The sequence below is a fragment of the Mastigoproctus giganteus genome, chromosome 7 (genome assembly GCF_048544385.1).
Source record: "Mastigoproctus giganteus isolate SK-2022 chromosome 7, ASM4854438v1, whole genome shotgun sequence".
In the NCBI taxonomy this organism is placed as follows: Eukaryota; Metazoa; Arthropoda; class Arachnida; order Uropygi; family Thelyphonidae; genus Mastigoproctus; species Mastigoproctus giganteus.
This window is the reverse complement of record NC_143581.1, coordinates 179,905,555-179,925,959: the sequence shown is the minus strand read 5'-3', so window position 1 is coordinate 179,925,959 and position 20,405 is coordinate 179,905,555. Positions and strand designations below refer to the sequence as shown.

The 20,405-nt window shown below is 38.8% G+C and overlaps 1 protein-coding gene across 2 annotated transcripts in view; it reads left to right on the top strand.

The window, feature by feature from the left end:
* Nucleotides 1-20,405, top strand: part of LOC150083367 (solute carrier family 12 member 2-like) — a 451,471-nt gene that overhangs the window by 104,909 nt on the left and 326,157 nt on the right. For both annotated transcript variants that reach the window (XM_090377993.1, XM_090377992.1), the window contains exon 9: nucleotides 19,753-19,947. In XM_090377993.1, the coding sequence (XP_090234119.1) occupies nucleotides 19,753-19,947 (195 nt within the window). The remainder of the gene's footprint in view (nucleotides 1-19,752; nucleotides 19,948-20,405) is intronic.

Here is a 20,405-nt window from a genome sequence, read left to right as displayed (position 1 = left end):
GTAAGGAAACACATAAAATCTAAGGCACTGCATCCAGTTGACATGGGTGGCCAGCGCAATGTAAAGTCAGTTTGGAGTGACATAATCACTGGGAAAGCAAAAATGAGAGTAGGTGTGTGTGTGTGTTATAGGCCTAATGACTATGATGAGTATACCAAACAGATATACTGGGAATAGAGTAGGCCAGCAAATCAGAATTTCTCATAATGGGGTATTTTAACTTTCCAGATATTGACTGGAATATGTTGGTTGGTCAATCACACACTACCAAGGCTTTTGCGGTTTTATTGGATGACCATTTTCTACAGCAGCATGTTTGAGAGGCAACCAGAGAGAGCAGTACTCCTGATCTGATTATCAGCAGTGATTATTCATGCATTAAAAATCTGCAGATAAAGGAACTACTAGGTGGCAGTGATCACAGTGTACTCATGTGGGATTTACTTAAAGATGAAACTACAATTGGGGGTAAAGGGAACGGTTTTTGCTTTTGTAAAGTTGGCTACAGTGGTCTCAGACGGTTTTTAAATTCCATACAGAGGGACCAACCGATGATGTTACCAACATCAAATTCTAAATGGGAAGCATTCAAGGAAGTAATCTTGGAAGCTACTATGCTTTTCATATCAAATAAGAAATACTGTTCAAGGTTTAGGCCTAAATGAATGTTAGATGAACTAATGAAACTCGTGGCAGAGAAGAATGGGATGCATTAGCATTAGTAGAGGCATATGATGCAAGAAAGCAAGCTTATGCAGCATCAGCCAAAAAAAAAAAAAAAAACCCACTTCCACTTCAACCCTCTGTTCGTTCGAAATACCTATCCAGCTGAGCCTTAAATTTATTTAGGCTATCAACTTCTACGACAAGGGATGAAAGTCTGTTCCACCAACCAACTACCCGCTGGCCAAAGGCAAATTTCCATACGTCTATCCTACATCTGTCTTTCCTCAATTTGAATTTATGCCCTCTCAGGTGATTATTCTGAGCAAGAAGAAAAATCCCATCAGCATTGAGCATGCTCAAACCATTCAAGGCTTTATACACCTCTATCAGATCACCTTGCTGGTGCCTAGTCTCCAGACTCTGTAATTTGCAAAACTTAAGCCTTTCTTCGTAAGAGCACCCCTTTGTTCCATTCACTAATCTTGTTGCCCTTCTCTGTACTCATTCCAGCAGCTCTACATCCTTCTTGAAATGAGGCCTCCAGACCTGTATACAGTACTCTAGGTGTGGCTTGACCGTTGCCTTATACAAGGCAATAATCACCGCATATAAAGGCATGGGATGCATATAAATTATTGGGCAACACAGAAGCCTATGGTAGATATATACTCTGTAATCCAGCCGCAAAGAAGGTTAGGCAAGTCTAACCTTCAACAAGTCTAAAGAAGGTTAGGAAAGTTAGGCTCACATCTCGTGAATATGGGCTTGGCACACCCAGGGTCCTGAGTTGGATATCATTATTCTTCTTTCTTTTTTGGTGATTCCTTTCTACTTTTGACACTCTCTCTCTCTCTCTCTCTCTCTCTCTCTCTCTCTCTCTCTCTCTCTCTCTCTCATGATAATTCGAGAATTTTTTTTTTGGCTGGTGCCGCATAAGCCACAGGGTTCCTTGCACTATAGGGCTAAAATAATAATAATAATAAGTGAAGCCAGATTACGAACATTACGATTTGAAAAAGGATGCATAGAAAAACAGCAAAGTCTTCTTTACTTATGTAAACTCTAGAAGGAAGGGGATGAATCAGATTGGTCAACTTGATATTGATGGTTCGACTGTTAATTATCCTGCTCAAGCAGCCGACAAACTGAATGAGTATTTTGCATCTACATTCACACATGAGGAATTTTGTAGGGAAATGGAGGCCAGAATTTTATCAAACTCTAAGTGATGAGCTAAATGATTTTGTAATAACTGAGAGGAAAGTGAAGAAGAAATTGGTGAAGTTAAATATAAGAAAGGTACCTGGGATGGATGGGATCTATCCAGTTATATTAAAATGCACATAAATGTATTTATATTAAGATGCACAAATGTATCCCCAGTTCACAAAGGAGGATCAAAAGGTGACACAAGTAATTACAGACCTTTTAGTTTAACTTCTGTTCTCTGGAAAATAATGGGGCAACTGGTTAAAGAAGCAGTGCAGGCTCGTCTAGACAAGACTGCAGTTATAGTTCAGATGCAGCATGGGTTTGTTATGGGGAAATCTTGCCTGACCAGTTTGATTGGATACTGCGAGGTGGTCACAAAGGAACCGGATGCAAAAAATTATTTTAATATCATATACTTGGATTTCAGGAAAGCTTTTGATACTGTTGCACATAAAAGACTGCTGTACACATTGCAGCAGTATGCCATTAAGGGCAAGTTGCTGCTATGGATAAAGGGCTGGTTGAGTGGGAGAAGGCAGAGATTGGTAATCAATAGACACTGCTCCATTGGGCTAATGTCTTTAGTGGAGTTCCCCAGGGTTCACTGTTGGGACCATTGCTGTTTTTTATATTTATGAATGATAATGATGAAGGTATGTCAGGCTTAATGTCCAAGTTTTCAGATAATAGAAAGGTTGGCAGGGTTGTTAATGACAGTAATGATGCTATGCTGCTGCAGTAGGATCTAGAAAAGTTGGGCATATGGGCTGAGAGGTGCCAATTGAAGTTTAACATTAAAAAATGCAAAGTATTGCATATGGGTAGCAGTGACCTCAGAGAAATGTACCAACTGTGTGGTACTACACTCAGCATAGTAGAGATTGAAAAAGACTTGGGGTAATTGTGCAGTCAGATATGAAGTTTTCAGAGCAGTCCAGACAGTCTGCCAGAGCAGCTCATTTCAATGATATACAGCAACTTTGCTTGCAAGGATAAGGAGGTGATTATCCCTTTGTATAAGGCAATTGTCAGGCCACACCTTGAGTACTGCTTATAGGTCTAGAGGCCTCATTTTAGGAAGAATGTAGAGCTGCTGGAATGACTACAGGGAAGGGCAACAAGATTGGTGAGGGGAACAAAGGGGTGCTCTTACCAAGAAAAGCTAAAGTTCTGCAAATTGTAGCATCTGGAGACTAGGCACCTGTTAGGTGGTATGATTGAGGTGTATAAGGCCTTTAATGGTTTAAACAAGATCAATGCTGATGGGATTCTTCCTCTTTCTCAGAGTACTCATCTGAAGAGATATAAATTCAAATCGAGGAACGACAGTTGCAGAATAGATGTGTGGAATTTTTCTTTAGCCAGCAAGTGGTTGATTGCTGGAATTCTTACCAGGGAAAACAAATAGAATGTATCGGAGGTCAGAGTGCAACATTGAAAATCACACCGGCTTCCATCGGCCTCTGCCGCATGAGGGTTTCCCCCAGTAAGTTTTATGGCCAGTCCGCCTCTGTGAAAGTATGCCTTCAGCCAGCAAGTTGTTGATTGTTGGAACAGGATTCCATCTGTTGTTGTGAAAGTGGATGGGTTGAATAAATTCATGGGAGGACCAGACAAATTTTTGAAGGGTACGAATGGGTGAACTGTGTTTTTTTTTTTGGCTGATGCGCTATATAAGCTTGCTTTCTTCCATCATTTGCCATTACTGTTACTACTACTAATCCTACCATATATTTGTCTTCTCTATCACTAGTCTTATCAATTCATCTGTCATCATCCATTTAGATTGAAACCTTGAAGAGTATCTCTTAGTTGGTATGAAACACTTGGTAGCTTGTACAGTTATTTCCCATTTTGAGTTGACAGTTGATAATTATCAATTTTTCCCACTGAAAGGAATTTAAAAATTGTCTAACATCACTGTAGTTGTCTTTATGGAAGCAAAATCCCTTCCTTTTACCCTTGACAGTAATTACATATTTTTGTAAATCCCACATCAATACACTTTGATTACTGCCACCTAGTGGTTCTTTTATTTGCAGGTTCTTAATGTATAATGTGTCACTGCTGATAATCAGATCCAGAGTATTGCTTTCCCTTGCTGCCTCTCTAACATGCTGGTGTAGGAAGCAGTCATCTATTAAATCCAGAAAGGTTCAGCTAATGTGTGATTGACCAATCCACAAGTTCAAATTAATATCTGAAAAGTTAACGTTCCACATTATAACACAATCTAATTTACTGGCACACTCTATTTTTCTGAATAGTTCTTTATCATACACATCATAGTCATTTTATCTGTAACATACCCCAGCTTCATTTTAATTTTTCCAGTGCTTATGTGACACTAAACTGATTCAACATATTACACTGTTCACATATGTCAACCAGGTGCACTGACTTAGAGATTATATGCCAGGGGAGTTCCTAGGGAATGTGGTGCCCAGGTGCAAATTGCAATTTGGCACCCCTTTTAAAATTTTCTTCATACGTGTATGTAAGTTTCAGGTTTTCAGGTGCCCCTTGAACATTGGTGCCCGGGTGCAGCGCATCCTCAGGATGGCCCACCCCTCTTACATGCAATAACATTTTTATAATATATTTATTACATGTATTATACATTTATTTATTGAGTTACATTTTCTCCCTATTCAGTGTTAAAAGTAACAAATGAAAGGTTTTAGAATAAGTGTCATTTTACATGCAATAACCTTTGTTACAGTAAACAAGAATATATTTTTCAGGGTGGCCCATTGTAACTCTGTGGTGTTTATTGTCCAAAATCGTTTTAAAAGCTGGGAACAATCTTTCTGCATTGATGTAAGTGACTGGACTAAACTGAATGTTGAGCCTTTGAAGCCTCTGTGTGAAATGGAAGTTCCTTCTCGTTTCCATTAGCAAAGTCATCTACAGGCATACCTCGAATAACGAATAGGATGCATTCCACGAAATTACTTCGTTAAGCGAAACTTCGTTTTCAGAGGTAAAAATACTATGGCCAGAATAGGGATACGTTCCTACGTAAAGAAAATGAAAAGCTTTTTTTTCGAACAAAGAAAAGTTTTATTAAATAAACAGTCAACTTACATACAAAGTGAAATCACATTTTAAAATATGAGTCTAAAGTTGATTGCTTATGCTTTTTTTCTCTTTCATTTAACAATTGCCTATACGGAGTTATTGCATTTAACACTGATCGCTTAACAATAAAACTTCTTCCTAAATCAGGATCATTTTCACTAAAAAATTTTAAAACGTTTTCAATGTCATTTAAGCACCTTTTTAAATCTTTGGTTGTTAACACTTTTTCGGCAGGAACTTCTTTAACTTCGTCTTCATTATCTTTGTCTTCGTTGCTAACAAGGTTTTCTAAATCTTCTGCTGAAAAACCATCATCATCTGCATTCAATAAATTTCTAACATCCTCTTCATCGACATTTTCGAAACCTATTGATTGAACCATCTGGATAACTTCATTTCTAATTTCTTGGATGTTATTTTCTTCTTCTAGTACAACTTCTGGCCATATTTTGCGCCAAACTCCATTTAAGCATTTCTTAGTGACTTCTTTCCAAGAACTATCAATGTTTTCAATTGCGTTTTTAATGGTGTAATTTTTCCAAAAAGTTTTAACTGTCATTTCCTCTTTATCCTCTAGTTCAGTTAAATTGCTTAATGTTCGACGCAGATAATAAGCTTTAAATGATGCTATTACTCCCTGATCCAATGGTTGAATCAGGGAAGTTGTGTTTGCTGGAAGAAACACAACTTTGACAGGAATGCATGTGTCCAACGTATTAAGATCAGTAGGATGTCCCGGAGCATTGTCTAACAACAAAAGAGCTTTTTCTTCAAAGTCGTTTTTTTGACAATACCGTTTTACTTCAGGACAAAAGTGGTTAACAAACCAATCAGTAAATAACTCCTTGGTAACCCATGCTTTTCTATTTGCTTTCGTATTACAGGTAAATTAATTTTTATGTTACCTTTTAACGCCCTCGGATTTTCTGAATGGTAAACTAATAACAATTTTAATTTATAATCGCCAGAGGCATTTGATCCAAAGAGTAACGTTAAACGGTCTTTGGCTGCTTTGAACCCAGCAGCTGATTTTTCTTCAATAGAAATGGAGCTTTTTGTTGGTAGCCGTTTCCAGAACAAACCGCTTTCGTCAACACTGAACACCAAATTTGGTGGAAAATTTTCACGTTCAATTATTTCCTTTAGTTTTACTGGAAATTTATTTGCAGCTTCTCCTGTTAATTTTACACTATGAATCCTGGCCCGTTTTTTAAATTTCTCGAACCAACCACGAGAAGCCCCAAAGGTTTCCGTAATTTCTTCAGTTTGTTTTAGATTTCAGGTGATTAAACTGGAATATTTTTTTTATGTTAAATGGGGCTTGAAATTGCGGACTTCGTTATATCGAAGCTTCGTTATCAGAGGTAACGTTAACCGAGGTATGCCTGTATTTTCCCCAAATATGAAATGCAGAATTTTTTAAAACTTTATCAGATTTATTTCTTATTTTCTCTCCCGGGTTGGTTAATATATCTAACTCAGGGTGTGTGGGTGAGTTGATATATCTAACTCAGGGCACTCTGGATGCGGAAGAGAACATTCGGTGTATTTTTGGCTGCTGTAAAGTGATAAGTATTTTGATACTTTTACCGTATTCTTTGTTAATTAAAATACTACATTGTGTTTTGCAAAGATATTAAATAGGTTTAGTAGCATTTGTTAGCTTCTTATTTTGAATTTAACTAGTGATTTTTGGAAGTTACAACTCCCGGTGTTGGCACCAATATTGTTGAACTAGCTGCCATATTGTAATCAATAAGAAATAGCGCATCGTATATATCTCGAACTGATAGCGTAAGGTATAATGTAAAACTAGATAACATAATACAAAGCAGTGTATTAGGAATCTGTTAGCTTAGTATAGTATTATCAATTAAAAATATTTATTAAATTCCATTGTTAATTAAACTGTATTTAAACAGAAATCATGATCCAGACTAGAGCAGCGAAGCAAAGATCACAGATTAGCAAGAGTGCTGTGACTCAGGGTAGAAATGAAGGGGGCGATTCCAGGGCCGTTTTAAGAACTCTCGGGCCCCTGGCGAATTTCCAAATGTGGCCCCTATTCAGTATAAATTTTGTTTTCATTTTTTTTCTGGGTCTCTCTTAGTTGCATTCCTAACCCTATGTATTAAAAGATCTACTGGAAACTATGCTCCATAATTATATAATATAATTATGCACTGGTATGCAAAACTTAAGGACTAACACTATTTCTAAAGGTTACAACCACAAAATCAAATGAAACAGCCTGTGGCGATTTGCATAACTGTGGTTGTTCAGTAGAAAGCTGGTGCACATGCAAAAATTTGAATCATGATGAGAGGGTTTGCATAAACAGATAAAAGTGGCAGTTCAGCAGTTTTGTGCAAATTACCGAATGGTGAGCATGATTGTTACAGACATTTGATTGGTTTCATACAGTGCTACAGACAACGAAATGGCCAGTAGACAACATCTGGATGACTTTACCCGAGATCGAATAATTGGAAAGCTCGAGGAAAGTCAAAGTGCAAGGAGTTTGGCTGCAGAGTTCCGTATCGCCCATAGCATCATCTCACATGTGTGGTTGGCCTTCAGAATGACAGGTACAGCTGTTCGAAGGACCAGTGGTGGTTGTCTGCAAAAAACAACGCCCAATGATGACTGCTATATACTCCTACAGGCCAAGAGGGGCCGACATCAGACAGTGGGATTCATTGCAAACCAGCTGCACGGGACGCAGGATATCGCGGTTTACTGTGGCGACTCAACACAAAAGTGGACTGTTTGCCCGACAACAAGTACACTACACTGTGTCCCTTTAACACCTGCCCATCAGAGATACCGTTTACAGTGGTGCATCGAACACAAGGACTGGACAGCAGCACAGTGGGGTAAGGTACTCTTTACTGATGAGAGTAGATTCAGTCTCAGCAGTGATTCTGGTCATCAGCTAATCTGGCGAGAGGTTAGCACATGGTATCACCCCGCAAAATTCACTGAAAGGGATCGATATGGCAGTCGTGGCGTTCTCGTCTGGGGAGGCATTATCTTGGATGGTTGGTTGGTTGTTGTTGGGTTTTTTGGCGCAAAAGCAACTTTGGCCACATTGCACCTTATCTTGGATGGATGTACACAACTCCACATACTGGAAGGCGGTACTGTGACCGGTGCACGCTACTGTACTGAGTTAATTCTTCCCCATGTGCATCTGTTCTGAGGTTCCATTGGCCCTGAGTTCATGTGTATGGATGATAACGCCACACCACAGCACACTGCAGCTGTTGATATGCTTTTGGAAAGTGAGGACATTGTTCAGATGGATTGGCCTGCTTCCATCGATCTAAATCCCATCGAACATATGTGATGCTCTGGGGAGATGCCTAGTGGTACCTCCACACCCACCAGAAAATCTTCACCAGCTAAAGATGGCACTGACAGAGGAATGGACAATGTTACCGCAAGAACTTATCAACAACATTGTTCTTAATATGAACAGGCAGTGCAAAGCCTGCATAGACATTAGGGGTGGCTATATCTCCTACTGAGGACCACCTCTTCCCTTTGTTCCATCTTTGACAGTGATGCATCTGTATCATGGCAGCCAGTGCTATGTTGCCATTTTTTAATAAAGTCCCTCTGTACTGTTTTGTTTCCGTTGTTGTGTTGGTGTTTCCTTCATCATTTCTGTACATCGTGAGGTTCCTTTGGTATGCTTTTCTCATATCCAGGCCATCCCTATGAGAAGCTACAGGTGAAAACCTGACTGGTCCTTAAGTTTTGCACACCAGTGTATTATATAATTATAATTACATGATATATATATAAAACATAATTATATATATTATTAATTTGTAATCATAAGCAAGAATTAAATTTGTTAATTATTTTTCTAAATATTAATATTTTCAGCACTTTAAACTATTTAAAGAAAGCCAAAATCATTATTCATATATCATTATGTTCATGTTTCTGGTGCTTTCAACAGCAATGTAACATATGGGACAGAGAGTCTTTTAAAAAAATTATTTAAGATCAACAAGTGAGGGCCCATGCTCCTGGCATCCGCCGGGTGGGCCCATGCGTTCAAAACGGCCTAGGGTGATTCCCCAATGTATCACAGTCTCAAAAAATGTACGAAATGTGAAATGTTTGCTGAACTTTCTAAAACGGGACATGATCTAGCCAAGTAGGATGTCTTTGTGTGTGCTAGATGCCTAGAGTGTCAAGAAATTAGGCACCAACTCAGCATTCTGATGGTCAGAAGAAGCTTGAAGTGTAGGGTAAATGCCCTCGAAGAAATTAATATGAGAGGCCAATCAAGCACTCCGCTGCCTATCTCAATGGCAGAGCTAAATCCTGGGCATCAGGCAACACAGAGGCAATCTCCAATGCAGAATGCGCTGGTCCCAAAGGCACTAGTTATTGTGGGTGACTCTATTGTCAGGGAGAAGGGGAATATACTATGCAAGAAGGATAGGTGGAACAGGACAAGGGTATGTCTGCCAGGGGCAAAAGTTGATGTTGTAGAGCAGATGTCATCTTTCAAGGGCACCAAAGGTGATCTTATTGTTGTGCACATTGGAACTAATGACATTAAGAGTAAGAGATCTACAGATTTACTCAACAATTACAGGTCAATGTTGAAAAAAAGTTGCGAGATAGGATTGAATGTGAAAGTGTCTGCAATTCTGCCCAGACACGATAGGAGAGAGTATACAATGAGAGCTTTGACGATCAATTTGGACCTGGAGAGATTGTACAAGGCTCAAGGGGTAGAATTTTTTTCAGCCTGGTCTGTGCTTGTTGACAGGAGAGACTGCTTCTACAGGGATGGGGTACACTTAAATCGAAAGGGTGCAGGAATATTTGCTGATGCTATTGAGGCAGTTTCAGGTGGGTCGGAAAACTGCTAGATTGTGGGGATGCACAGACTAAAAGGTTAATAGTGGCCGCAGGCAGAGGCAATAGTGATTCTTGTACTGCTTCTATTGGAATGAGCAGCAGCATGGAAAGCAAGGCAATGGAGATTTCCAGGAGTCATAGTGGAACAAATAAATACATGGGCTGTGTTAGAGTAACTAAGAGTAGAAACAGATGCATGTATACTTGCATGTACACCAATGCTAGGAGTATAGTTAATAAATTTAATGAGCTTGAAGTGCTAGTCAAGACATCAAAGGCAGATATTGTTGGAATATCAGAGACATGGTGTCACCCAGACATAAGCAGTGCAGAATTGGAATTTGGAGTGTACAATGCGTACAGAAAGGATAGACAGGACAGGAAGGGAGGAGTGGTTATGCTGTTAGTTAAGAAATACGTAAAATCTAAGGAAGTGCATCCAATTGATGTTGGTGGACAATGAAATGTTGAGTCTGTTTGGTGTGACATAAGCACTGGTAAAGGAAAAATGAGAGATGTGTGTTATAGGCCTAATGAATCTGATGAGTATAATGAGCAATTGTGCAGAAAAATAGAGTGGGCCAGTAAATCAGAATGTATTATAATGGGCGATTTTAACTTTCCAGATATTGACTGGAACTTGTGGATTGGTCACTCGCATACTAGCAAGACTTTTGTGGATTTATTGGATAACTGTTTTCTATAGCAACATGTTCGAGAAGCAACCAGAGGGACTAATACTCTTGATCTGATTATCAGCAGTGATTACTCATGCATTACGAATTTGTAATTAAAGGAACCCCAGGGGGACAGTGCTCACAGTGCACTGATGTGGGAATTACTTAAAGTTGTAAATACCATCAAGGCTAAAGGGAAAGGCTTTTGCCTTCGTAAAGGTGACTACAGGGGTCTCAGACAGTTTTTAAATTCTGTACAGCGGGATCAACTGATGATGCTACCAACATTGAATTCTAAATGGGAAGCCTTCAGGGACGTTATCTTTGGAGGCTCCTAGGCTTTTCATTCCAACTAAGAAATACTGTTCAAGGTTCAGGCCTAAATGGATGCAGATGAATTAATGAGGCTTGTGGCAGAAAAGGAAAATGTATGGGATGCATATAAATTATCAGGTGACACAGAAGTCTATGGCAGGCCGCCGTAGCCTAGTGGTCAGGCGCGTGGGTGCATAAGTACACGTGCCTTGAGTGACCGGGGTTCAAGCCCGTGACTGCTGAATACGGTGCTGTTTCTTGTATTCTGTGTATCTTGTAAACTCCTCTGACCGTTTGGTCGTCCCGGAGTATAAACAGAAAATTTATTTTTATTTATTTATATAAGCTTGTCTGTAATCAAGTCACAAAGGAGGTTAGGCAGGTGAATGCAGATTATGAGAAATCTTTGGCAAAGGATGCAAAGAAAAACAGCAAACAGTTCTTTACTTATGTAAACTCTAGAAGGAAACTGATGAATCAAATTGGACCACTTGACATAGATGGGTTGACTATTGATGATCATGCTCAGGTAGCTGATAAACTGAATGAGTATTTTGCCTCTACATTCACATATGAGGAATTATTCAATGAGGGGGAATGCCAGAAGTATATCAAACTCTAACGGGGAGCTAAGTTTGGTTTTGGTTTGGTTTTGGTTTTATTGGCGCATTAGCTACTAGGGCTATAATGCGCAGGGAGCTAAGTGATTTTGTAATAACTGACAGCTAAGTGGAAAAGAAATTGTTGAAGTTAAACATAAGGAAGGCACCTCGGGTGGATGGGATCCATCCAGTTATATTAAAGTAGGCAGCAAAGGAAGTAAGCAAAACCCTTAGCCATAATTATGAGAGCTTCCTTGGATTCGGGAGGCCCCCATGGACTGGAGATGTGCAAATGTATCACTAATTCACAAAGGGGTTCAAAAGGTGACACAAGTAACTATAGACCTGTTAGTTTAACTTGTGTTCCTGGGAAAATAATGGAGTCACTGGTTAACAAAGCATTGCAGGATCATCTGGACGAGACTGCAGTAATAGTTAAGACACAGCATGGGTTTGTTAAAGGGAGGTCTTGTCTGACCAATGTGATTGGATACTATGATGTGGTCACAAAGGAACTGAATGTCAAAAATAATTTTGATATCATATACTTGGATTTCAGGAAAGCTTTTGATAGTGTTGCACATGGAAGATTGCTATATAAATTGGAGAGGTATGGCATTAAGGGTAAGTTGCTACAATGGATAAAGGATAGTTTAGTGGGAGACATCAGAGAGTGGTAATCAATGGCCACTGCTCTTCATGAACAAATGTTATTAGTGGAGTTCCCCAGGATTCGGTGCTTTGCCCATTGTTGTTTTGTGTATTCATCAATGATATTGATGAAGGTATATCAGGATTAATGTTGAAGTTTGCAGATGATACAAAGGTTGGAAGAGTTGTTAACGACATTAAAGACAGTATGCTACTCCAACTGGTTCTAGACAAGTCGGGCAAATGGACTGAGAAGTGGTAACTGAAGCTTAACATTGACAAACGCAAAGTACTGCATATGGGTAGCAATAACCCAAGAGAAATGTACCAACTGTTTGGTACTACAGTCAGGGAAGTGCAAAGTGAAAAATACCTGGGAGTATTTGTGCAGTCAAATATGAAGTTCACTGAGCAGTGTAGATAGGCTTCCAGGGCAAGTCACGGAGTCTTGTCAATGGTATATAGGAATTTTATTAGCAGGGACAGGGAGGTGGTTATCCCATTGTGCGACCCAATGGTCAGGCCACACCTAGAGTACTGTGTACAGGTCTGGAGGCCTCATTTTAGGAAGGATGTAGAGTTGCTAGAATGAGTATAAAGAAGGGCAACAAGATTGGTGAGGGGAACAAAGGGGTGCTCTTCCCATGGAAGGCTTAAGTTCTGCAAATTGCAGTGCCTCTAGAGTATACACTAGCAAGGGGATCTGATTGAGGTGTATAAGGCCTTGAATGGGTTGAGCAAGCTGAATGCTGATGGTATTCTTCCTCTTGCTCAGATTAAGAATCTGAGGGGGCATAGATTCAAATTGATGAAAGACAGTTGTAGAATAGATGTGCGGAAGTTTGCCTTTAGCTAGCAGGTGGTTGATTGGTGGAATAGACTTCTATATTTTGTTGTGGAAGTTGATGAGCCTAAATAAATTTAAGGCTGAGCTGGACATGCATTTGGAACGAATGAAGGGGTGAAATCGGGGTTTTTTTTGGCTGATGCTGCATAAGCTTGCTTTCTTGTATTGTATGCATCTGCTAATGCTAATTTTCTGTACTCTTATATTGCGCTGCTCAAAGAAAGTCCTCATGCTTCAAGTTTGGTTATAGAATTAGGTAATCAAACAAAATAAGGCCCAAAGAACAGCAAATGTTTGTAACCAACAAATTGGGAAGAATTGACTTAGCAGTGTCAAGAACTGCATTATCCATATTATCCAAAGCATCGAAAACTTTTATTATTATTATTTATTTTTTTTTTTGTAGAATCAAGCTTTTAACATAAAACAATGCTGCACATAACTATATTCCTCACTTTGTCAAAATAGGCTATGTAGGAAATGAAAGCCAGGTTGCATATCTTTGTAAAAAGCTATGTGTAGTGGCTCTTATGAAGATTTTTTTTTACACTAGAAATAACTTTATTAATTTGGGCAGAATTGTTCCAAAATTTTGCAAGCCTACATTAAGTCATGGGCAAAGAAAGTAATGTGAATTAGGTTTAGTTAGAAAACTTGTCATGAAGAAGCTGCTTTTATTTTATATGGAGCAGCATCACTAACGAAAATGCAGGTTTTTTTCAACCATGGGTTAACCAGGTCTGGAGGCCTCATTTTAGGAAGAATGTAGAGTTGCTAGAACGAGTACAGGGAAGTAAACAAGGTTGTTCAGAGGAACAAAGGGGTGCCCTTACCAGGAAAAGCTTAAGTTCTGTAAATTGCAGCATCTGGAGACTAAGCACCTGTGAGGTGATCTAATTGAGGTGAATAAGGCCTTGAATGGTTTGAGCAGGCACAATGCTGATGGGATACTTCCTCTTGCTCAGATTACCAACCTGAGGGGGCATAAATTCAAATTGAGGAAAGACAGTTGTAGAATATGTGTGTGGAAATTTGCCTTTAGCCAGCAGGTAGTTGTTTGCTGAAACAAACTTTCACCTGCCATTGTGGAAATTGATAGCTTAAATGACTGGACAAACTTTTGGAGTGAATGGATGAGTGAAATGGGAAGTGTTGTTGTTTTTTTTTTTGGGTGAAGCTGTAGAAGCTTGATTTCTTGCATTATATACCTCTACTAATGCTAATGAGAGGTTGATGTATAAACTTGAACAGGTTGGGATCACTGGTTAAATTCTAAGATGGATTGCTGGGTGGCTGCTGGGCAGAAGGCAGAGAGTTGTGATTAATGGATATTCTTCAGATTAGTGTAACGTCACAAGTTGGGTCCCTCAAGGATCGGGTCTTGGACCACTGTTGTTTCTCATTTTCATATATGACATCGACGAAGGGATAGAAGGCATGACATCAAAATTTGCAAATGACATAAAGATAGACAGAGTCGCTAATGATCACTGCCAAGCAGCCTACTTCAGGATGACTTGAACAGACTTTAAAGATGGTCAGAGAAGTAGCAGTTATGTTTTAATTCTGCTAAATGCAAGGTTTTACACTTGGGGAATAGCAGCCCACAAATAAATTATACTCTTGGAGGGGTTGAATTAAAAACAGTGGGGGGGGAAGGGATCTGGGAGTTACAATACAGGCAGATGTGAAGTTTTCTGAACAGTGTAAACAGGCAGCCAGGAAAACTCATGGTGTCCTATTAATGATATTTCAAATGCTATCCTGTAGAGATAGGGAGGACATAATCCCACTGTATAAGGCAATTGTAAGACCACATTTGGAATACTGTGTTCAATATAGAGACCTCATCTGTAAAAAGACATTAAGCTTCTTGAAAGGGTTCAAAGATGGGCAACTTTAAAGACAGGTAAAGATGAAGGGATAGAGGGTAATGTCTAAATTTGTAATGATGTAAAGATTGGTAGAGTAGTTAATTATCTCCACCAAATACAGCTTCTTCAGAGTGACCTAGAAAAATTTTACCACTTTACCTGGAAGTAGCCAAAGAGGCTTGTATTATAGAATTAAAAAGGGCACACCCACAGAATTTCTGGGGATAGCCCTTGATACAGTCAATACCTTCAACGCTGAAAGAAAAAGAACAGCCACAAAGCTCCATGAGCTATGGCAAACAAAGTGTTTCTGCCTCAGGTGGCAATGGTTAGCCCAAAGTCATGTAAGTGGTATGCCCCTGGACTTTTTACAACATTTATATTGACAGATCACAGCTCCCTAAAGGCGAAACTAACCTCCTTAGGGATGACTGATGAGCCAAACTGCACCTGTGGCAAGAGTGAAGACTGGGCACACATTCTATATGAATTTACAATTTATGACGTCTCCAGAACACAGCTAACAGCACAGATTGGCCCCCTTCCCAGGGGGAAAAGAACACCTATTCATCATAGAAGAGGAAAATTATAAAGCTTTACAACCTTCACACAGAAAGTACTCGAAATGCGCAGAACTATCCAAAGAATGGCAATTCAGCCCTTCAGCAATTAAACAATAATCAATAGTTAAAATTGCCCACGTCTCCCACCATGCCCAGACGATAACTTAAAAACTGTCAGGATAGCAGTATCCTGCACCCTGACAGAAACCTGACATGACAAAACTGGATTGCCCTGGGTACCCCCCCAGGACTACTCTGCTATGTGTAGGAACTTGGGAGCCCCACATCAAATAAGTAACCATGTAGGGGAGGAAGATGTACAGGCAGCCAGGGAAGCAAATTAGCTGAAAAATATCAGCAAGCTAGTAGCAAGGGGATGCAATGTAGAATGAAAGAAGAATGAATGAATGAGAATGAAAGACAGAATGAATAGGCTGGGCAATGAGTGAAAGAGTGAATGAGTGTTATGGTGAATGGGAATGAGTGGAAGAGCAAATGTAATTGGTCAAAGAATACAAAGTTAATAATAACTTACATTACTTTATATACTTTATATATAAAACAAACTTTCCTGTTTAACTAACAAACAGGAAAGTTAATAAGACAGGAAATTACTGGAGTAAACAACCACAAACTTGCCACTCACTACATACAAACATGTCTTGTTCTGATTCCCATGTATGCCTCGACGATCTGGTCCTCTGCTTCCCTCACTAGCATCAAAAAAATTCATGGATATTGAGTACTGGATTTTAAGGTGGTTGAACCATGTTAATGGCCACCCTTTCACCATCTTTGAGATCAATCATGTATGCTAACTTTGGTTGCACCCCTTGGAATCAGTTGCTCATTGCAGGAAATCTGCACAACCTCTACCAATTCCTCACTGATCGTCTTGACATCCAAAATGCCTACAATGTTGGTGTAGGCCCTAGGCTTTCTTGCGTCCTTTGCAATGATGCATGGATTCCCCTAAGAAACTTATTACAGAATTTAACAATGCTTAGAAGATTTTTTTCAGTCTAACATCCTCCAAATGTACAACACCCTGAAGATCAGTCCCCACAAGTTCTGTGATGAGGAAGCGTACAGATCTGAGAAGATACTGGACATGTACCACCACATACAACTGTAGAAGTTTCCTGATTATCTCCTTCAGGATGGAATCGCCGTTGAACTCTACTTTGCTGAAGAATTAATTTGTTTTAAATTATTATTTTTTTGTATGTATATGTGTCAGTTGTATATATTTCGATACGTATGCATTTATATGTCTCTTTCTTTTGCTTGTGTCACTGTATATATGTGTATGAGCTTTATTTGTTTGTATTAGATGTTATTTGTAGTATTATTGTATAGAAACTAATGTTTATATACGTATAATTTATGTACGACTTCTATGTCTGCTGTCTAAGTTATAATGTTCAAATGTATATAGGTACCCTCCTAGCTGAAGGCTGTTCAGGGGTGAAGCATAATTGAATAATAATAAACATTTACTAACAACACAAACACTATCATTGCATTCTCTCCTAGCCTGCAAAACAACTCTCGGCTAGGCCTGAACCACAACTGAAGAATAACAGTAAGTTGAGGTGTCCAGAGAATGCAGTGCAGAAAACAAGAGTCAAACAGATGAAATGAAAGCCAGCAGAATGAATGCCAGTGTGTGTGTCAGAAAAAGAACACAAACCATAAATGTTACAGTTAAGTTCGCACACTAACCCTAGTTTTAATCTTTTATATTCTTGCTTATTTAGCTTAATTATTATGCATTCATATTTAAATTTACATTACACACCATTGCATCCCCCCCCCCCGGTGTGGGAGCAAAAAGATGAATGAGTGAAAAAAAAAATAAAATATATATATATATATATATATATATATATATAACCTAACAAAAAAAAAAAAAGTTATTATAAAATATAAGAAAAAAAAGTATAAAAATAGAATGCAAGTAGAGTGAGAATGCAGATTATGAATGAAGTAAATGTGTGTCTCTCCTTCCCTGCCGGACAAGAGAGGAGATTATTACCCCCCTTTTGCATGGTGGATTCCCTACTGCCAGTTAACATATCCCACTCCCGGAGCAGGATGGGCAGTCTGACCTTCCTACTGAATTCGATACACGGACCTGACAACGTTCACCGACGTTGACATACTGCCAACACGCCATTTGATGATCTGAATCGGGTACTCAAACCCGGTTCCCTTTAAATCCCATCCCCAGGCAGTGGGGGAGGAGACAGAGATATGTCTCATCCCCCCCTGCCCCCCCAAACTTCACCTAGTGGGGCTCGTCCCGACTGACCTCTTTGAGGATGCCTACTCTATCGTCCCTATCCTTCTACCTGTTTCTCCCCATTCTTCAGTCTTCCCCCCCCCTCCATGCTAACTAAACCGACTGAGTTCGGCCACTAACTATGCCACCAAATTCTAATCAGCATCTAAATTCAACCGCTTTTTCTTAAACCTCTTTTGGCCTTTCCAAATTCTACTGTTCATCCCCTTTTTTTAAAATTTTTTTTTATATATATATATATATAGGCCTTTCCACTGAAATCTTCGGAAATTAGGTGGCAGTGCCTGCCAGAGTACTTAAATAATCTACTGGGTGCCTGACTTGCCTCCTCGTGGCAAAGTGTGGGCAACAGTGGGTATCGATAGGGGACCCAATGGCTAAGTGGTCAGAGAAACAACAGAACATAACACTACACAACAAACCACTCTCCACACCTTTTTAAATCTCTGGCCTCCACAGAGTTCTGTGTCACATGAACAGAGTACATAATGCAGAGATGGGGGAAGCCCCTGGAGCCATCAGACAACTAATACACTTTACACTTTGTTCTAAAGAATTCCAGAACTAGGGGTCTTAAATTCAAATTACATGGCTTGAGGTTTAGATTAGATTGTAGGAATTTTCTTTTAGTCAGTAAGTCATTGATAGCTGGAACAAGTTGCCCTCATGGGTAGTTGAGGCTGACAGTTTGAATAAATTCAAAGGTCCACTGGATACCTTACCTGTTTGAGGAGGGAAGAATATAACTTGTGTTTTCTTATCTACTTGGTTGGGGTTTTTTCGCTTTTTTTTTTTTGTGGCTTCCTTGCACTATATGGCGAATACTATTACTATTACTCTATGGTAAAATTGATTGACAAGGCTCTCAACATGTAGTCCCTCCTTGTATTTGGGAAGAATTGCAGACACTTTCAAATTCAATCCTAACTCAACTTTTTCCCAACATTGCCCTGTACTTATTAAGTAAGTCCCGAGATCACCTACTCTTAATATCATTAGTTCCAGAGTATACAACAATATCAACTTTTGTGCCCTTTAAAGATGATATCTGCTTTATAGTGTCATCCACTTTTGCCTTGTCAGATTCCACCTATCCTTCTTGCATAATATATTTTCTGTATCCCTGACAATAGAGTGGTCACTGACAAGAACTACCTCCTGTGGGACCAGCATATTCTGCCATGGGATTGCCACTATGTTTGCTGCTGCATAAGTGTAAGCTCTGGCATTGAGTTGGACAGCTAAGAGCTTGATGGGCTTTCATTTCTTTTGAGGGTATACACCCTACTCTTCAAGCTCTCATAAATGTACAACAAAATGTTGAGTTGGCACCTAATTTCTTCACACTCTGCACTGAACACACATAAAGACATCCTCCCTTGGTTGTATCATGTCCTTTTTCAGAGGGTCCACAAACGTTGCAAAAGTAGCACATTTCATTAGATATTGGTTCTTAAATATACAGATTGCCTATGACACTCTGTATATTTAAGAGCTGCTATACTTTTATTTACTGCTTATTATTTTTTGAATAAGTAATGACAATAACATTGTATAATCGTTTGAATGTTATTTACAGATTAATATTTGTATTGGTATTAGTAACGGCAAATGATGCAAGAAAGGAAGCTTATAACAGCATCAGTAAAAAATCCTACCCATTTTATCTATTCATCCCCTCTAACAGTTTATCTAGTTCTTCCTTGAATTTATTCAAGCCATCCAGCTGCATAACATCAGTATTCTGCAACCATCCTTCCTCAATTTAAATTTATTCCCCACCCCCTCCTGTGCGTAGTCTGGGCAAAAGGAAGAATCCCACTAACATTGTTTCTACCATACCTACAATTCAAGTATTAAATTTTTAAAGTGTATATAGATTGCATATATATACTATATATATAAACAAAAATATTGTTTACGTAGTGCAGGAATTATCATAACTGTTCAAACTTTTTATGTTCATTGTTGATGGAAAACGATCTTAGCAGAATATTTTCATTTCAAGTAAACAAAATTTTATTCATCATTTTGTTATTATATAATTTTTGCCATTTCCAATATTTTTATAGGATCCTTCCAGTGCTATTCCAAAAGGAACTTTCCTGGCTATTCTTTCATCATCTATCATATACATTGTAATAATTGTATGGTTAGGTTTTACCTTAGTTCGAGATGCCACTGGAAATATTGCCGACTTGGAAAATGGAACATTTAGAAACTGTGCCAATAGCACTTGTCAATATGGGATGATGAATCACATCCAGGTTAGTTGGGATTAGAATATTATATGCTTATATAAAACTAAAACTTATATAAGACTAAAAGTATTTGGATACGCATAGATAAATTGCAAAAGGTGCTTTTAATTCCAGGGCTACAAAATACTGGAATCAATGGTTAAACCACTCATAATGTAAATGTATATTTTAAAGTAGTGTTTCTGGAACAGTATTTGTATATTTGTGCAGTAAAGTTTATTTGTAGCAGTATTTAAAGTTAATTTGCATATGCACAATGCTCTATATTTAGAACATTGTGCATATGTAAATTAAGCTCTTTTGTAAAGGATAATCACATAGATCCTATAATATTTCCAGTCACAGAAGTCAGACATACAGTTATGTAGTTGTCTGAACCATTCTTGTAACCCTCTTTATGTATGGGGGAGATATTTGCACATTTCCAGTCCTCTGGCCCTTCACCCAAGGATGCTTCCATTATT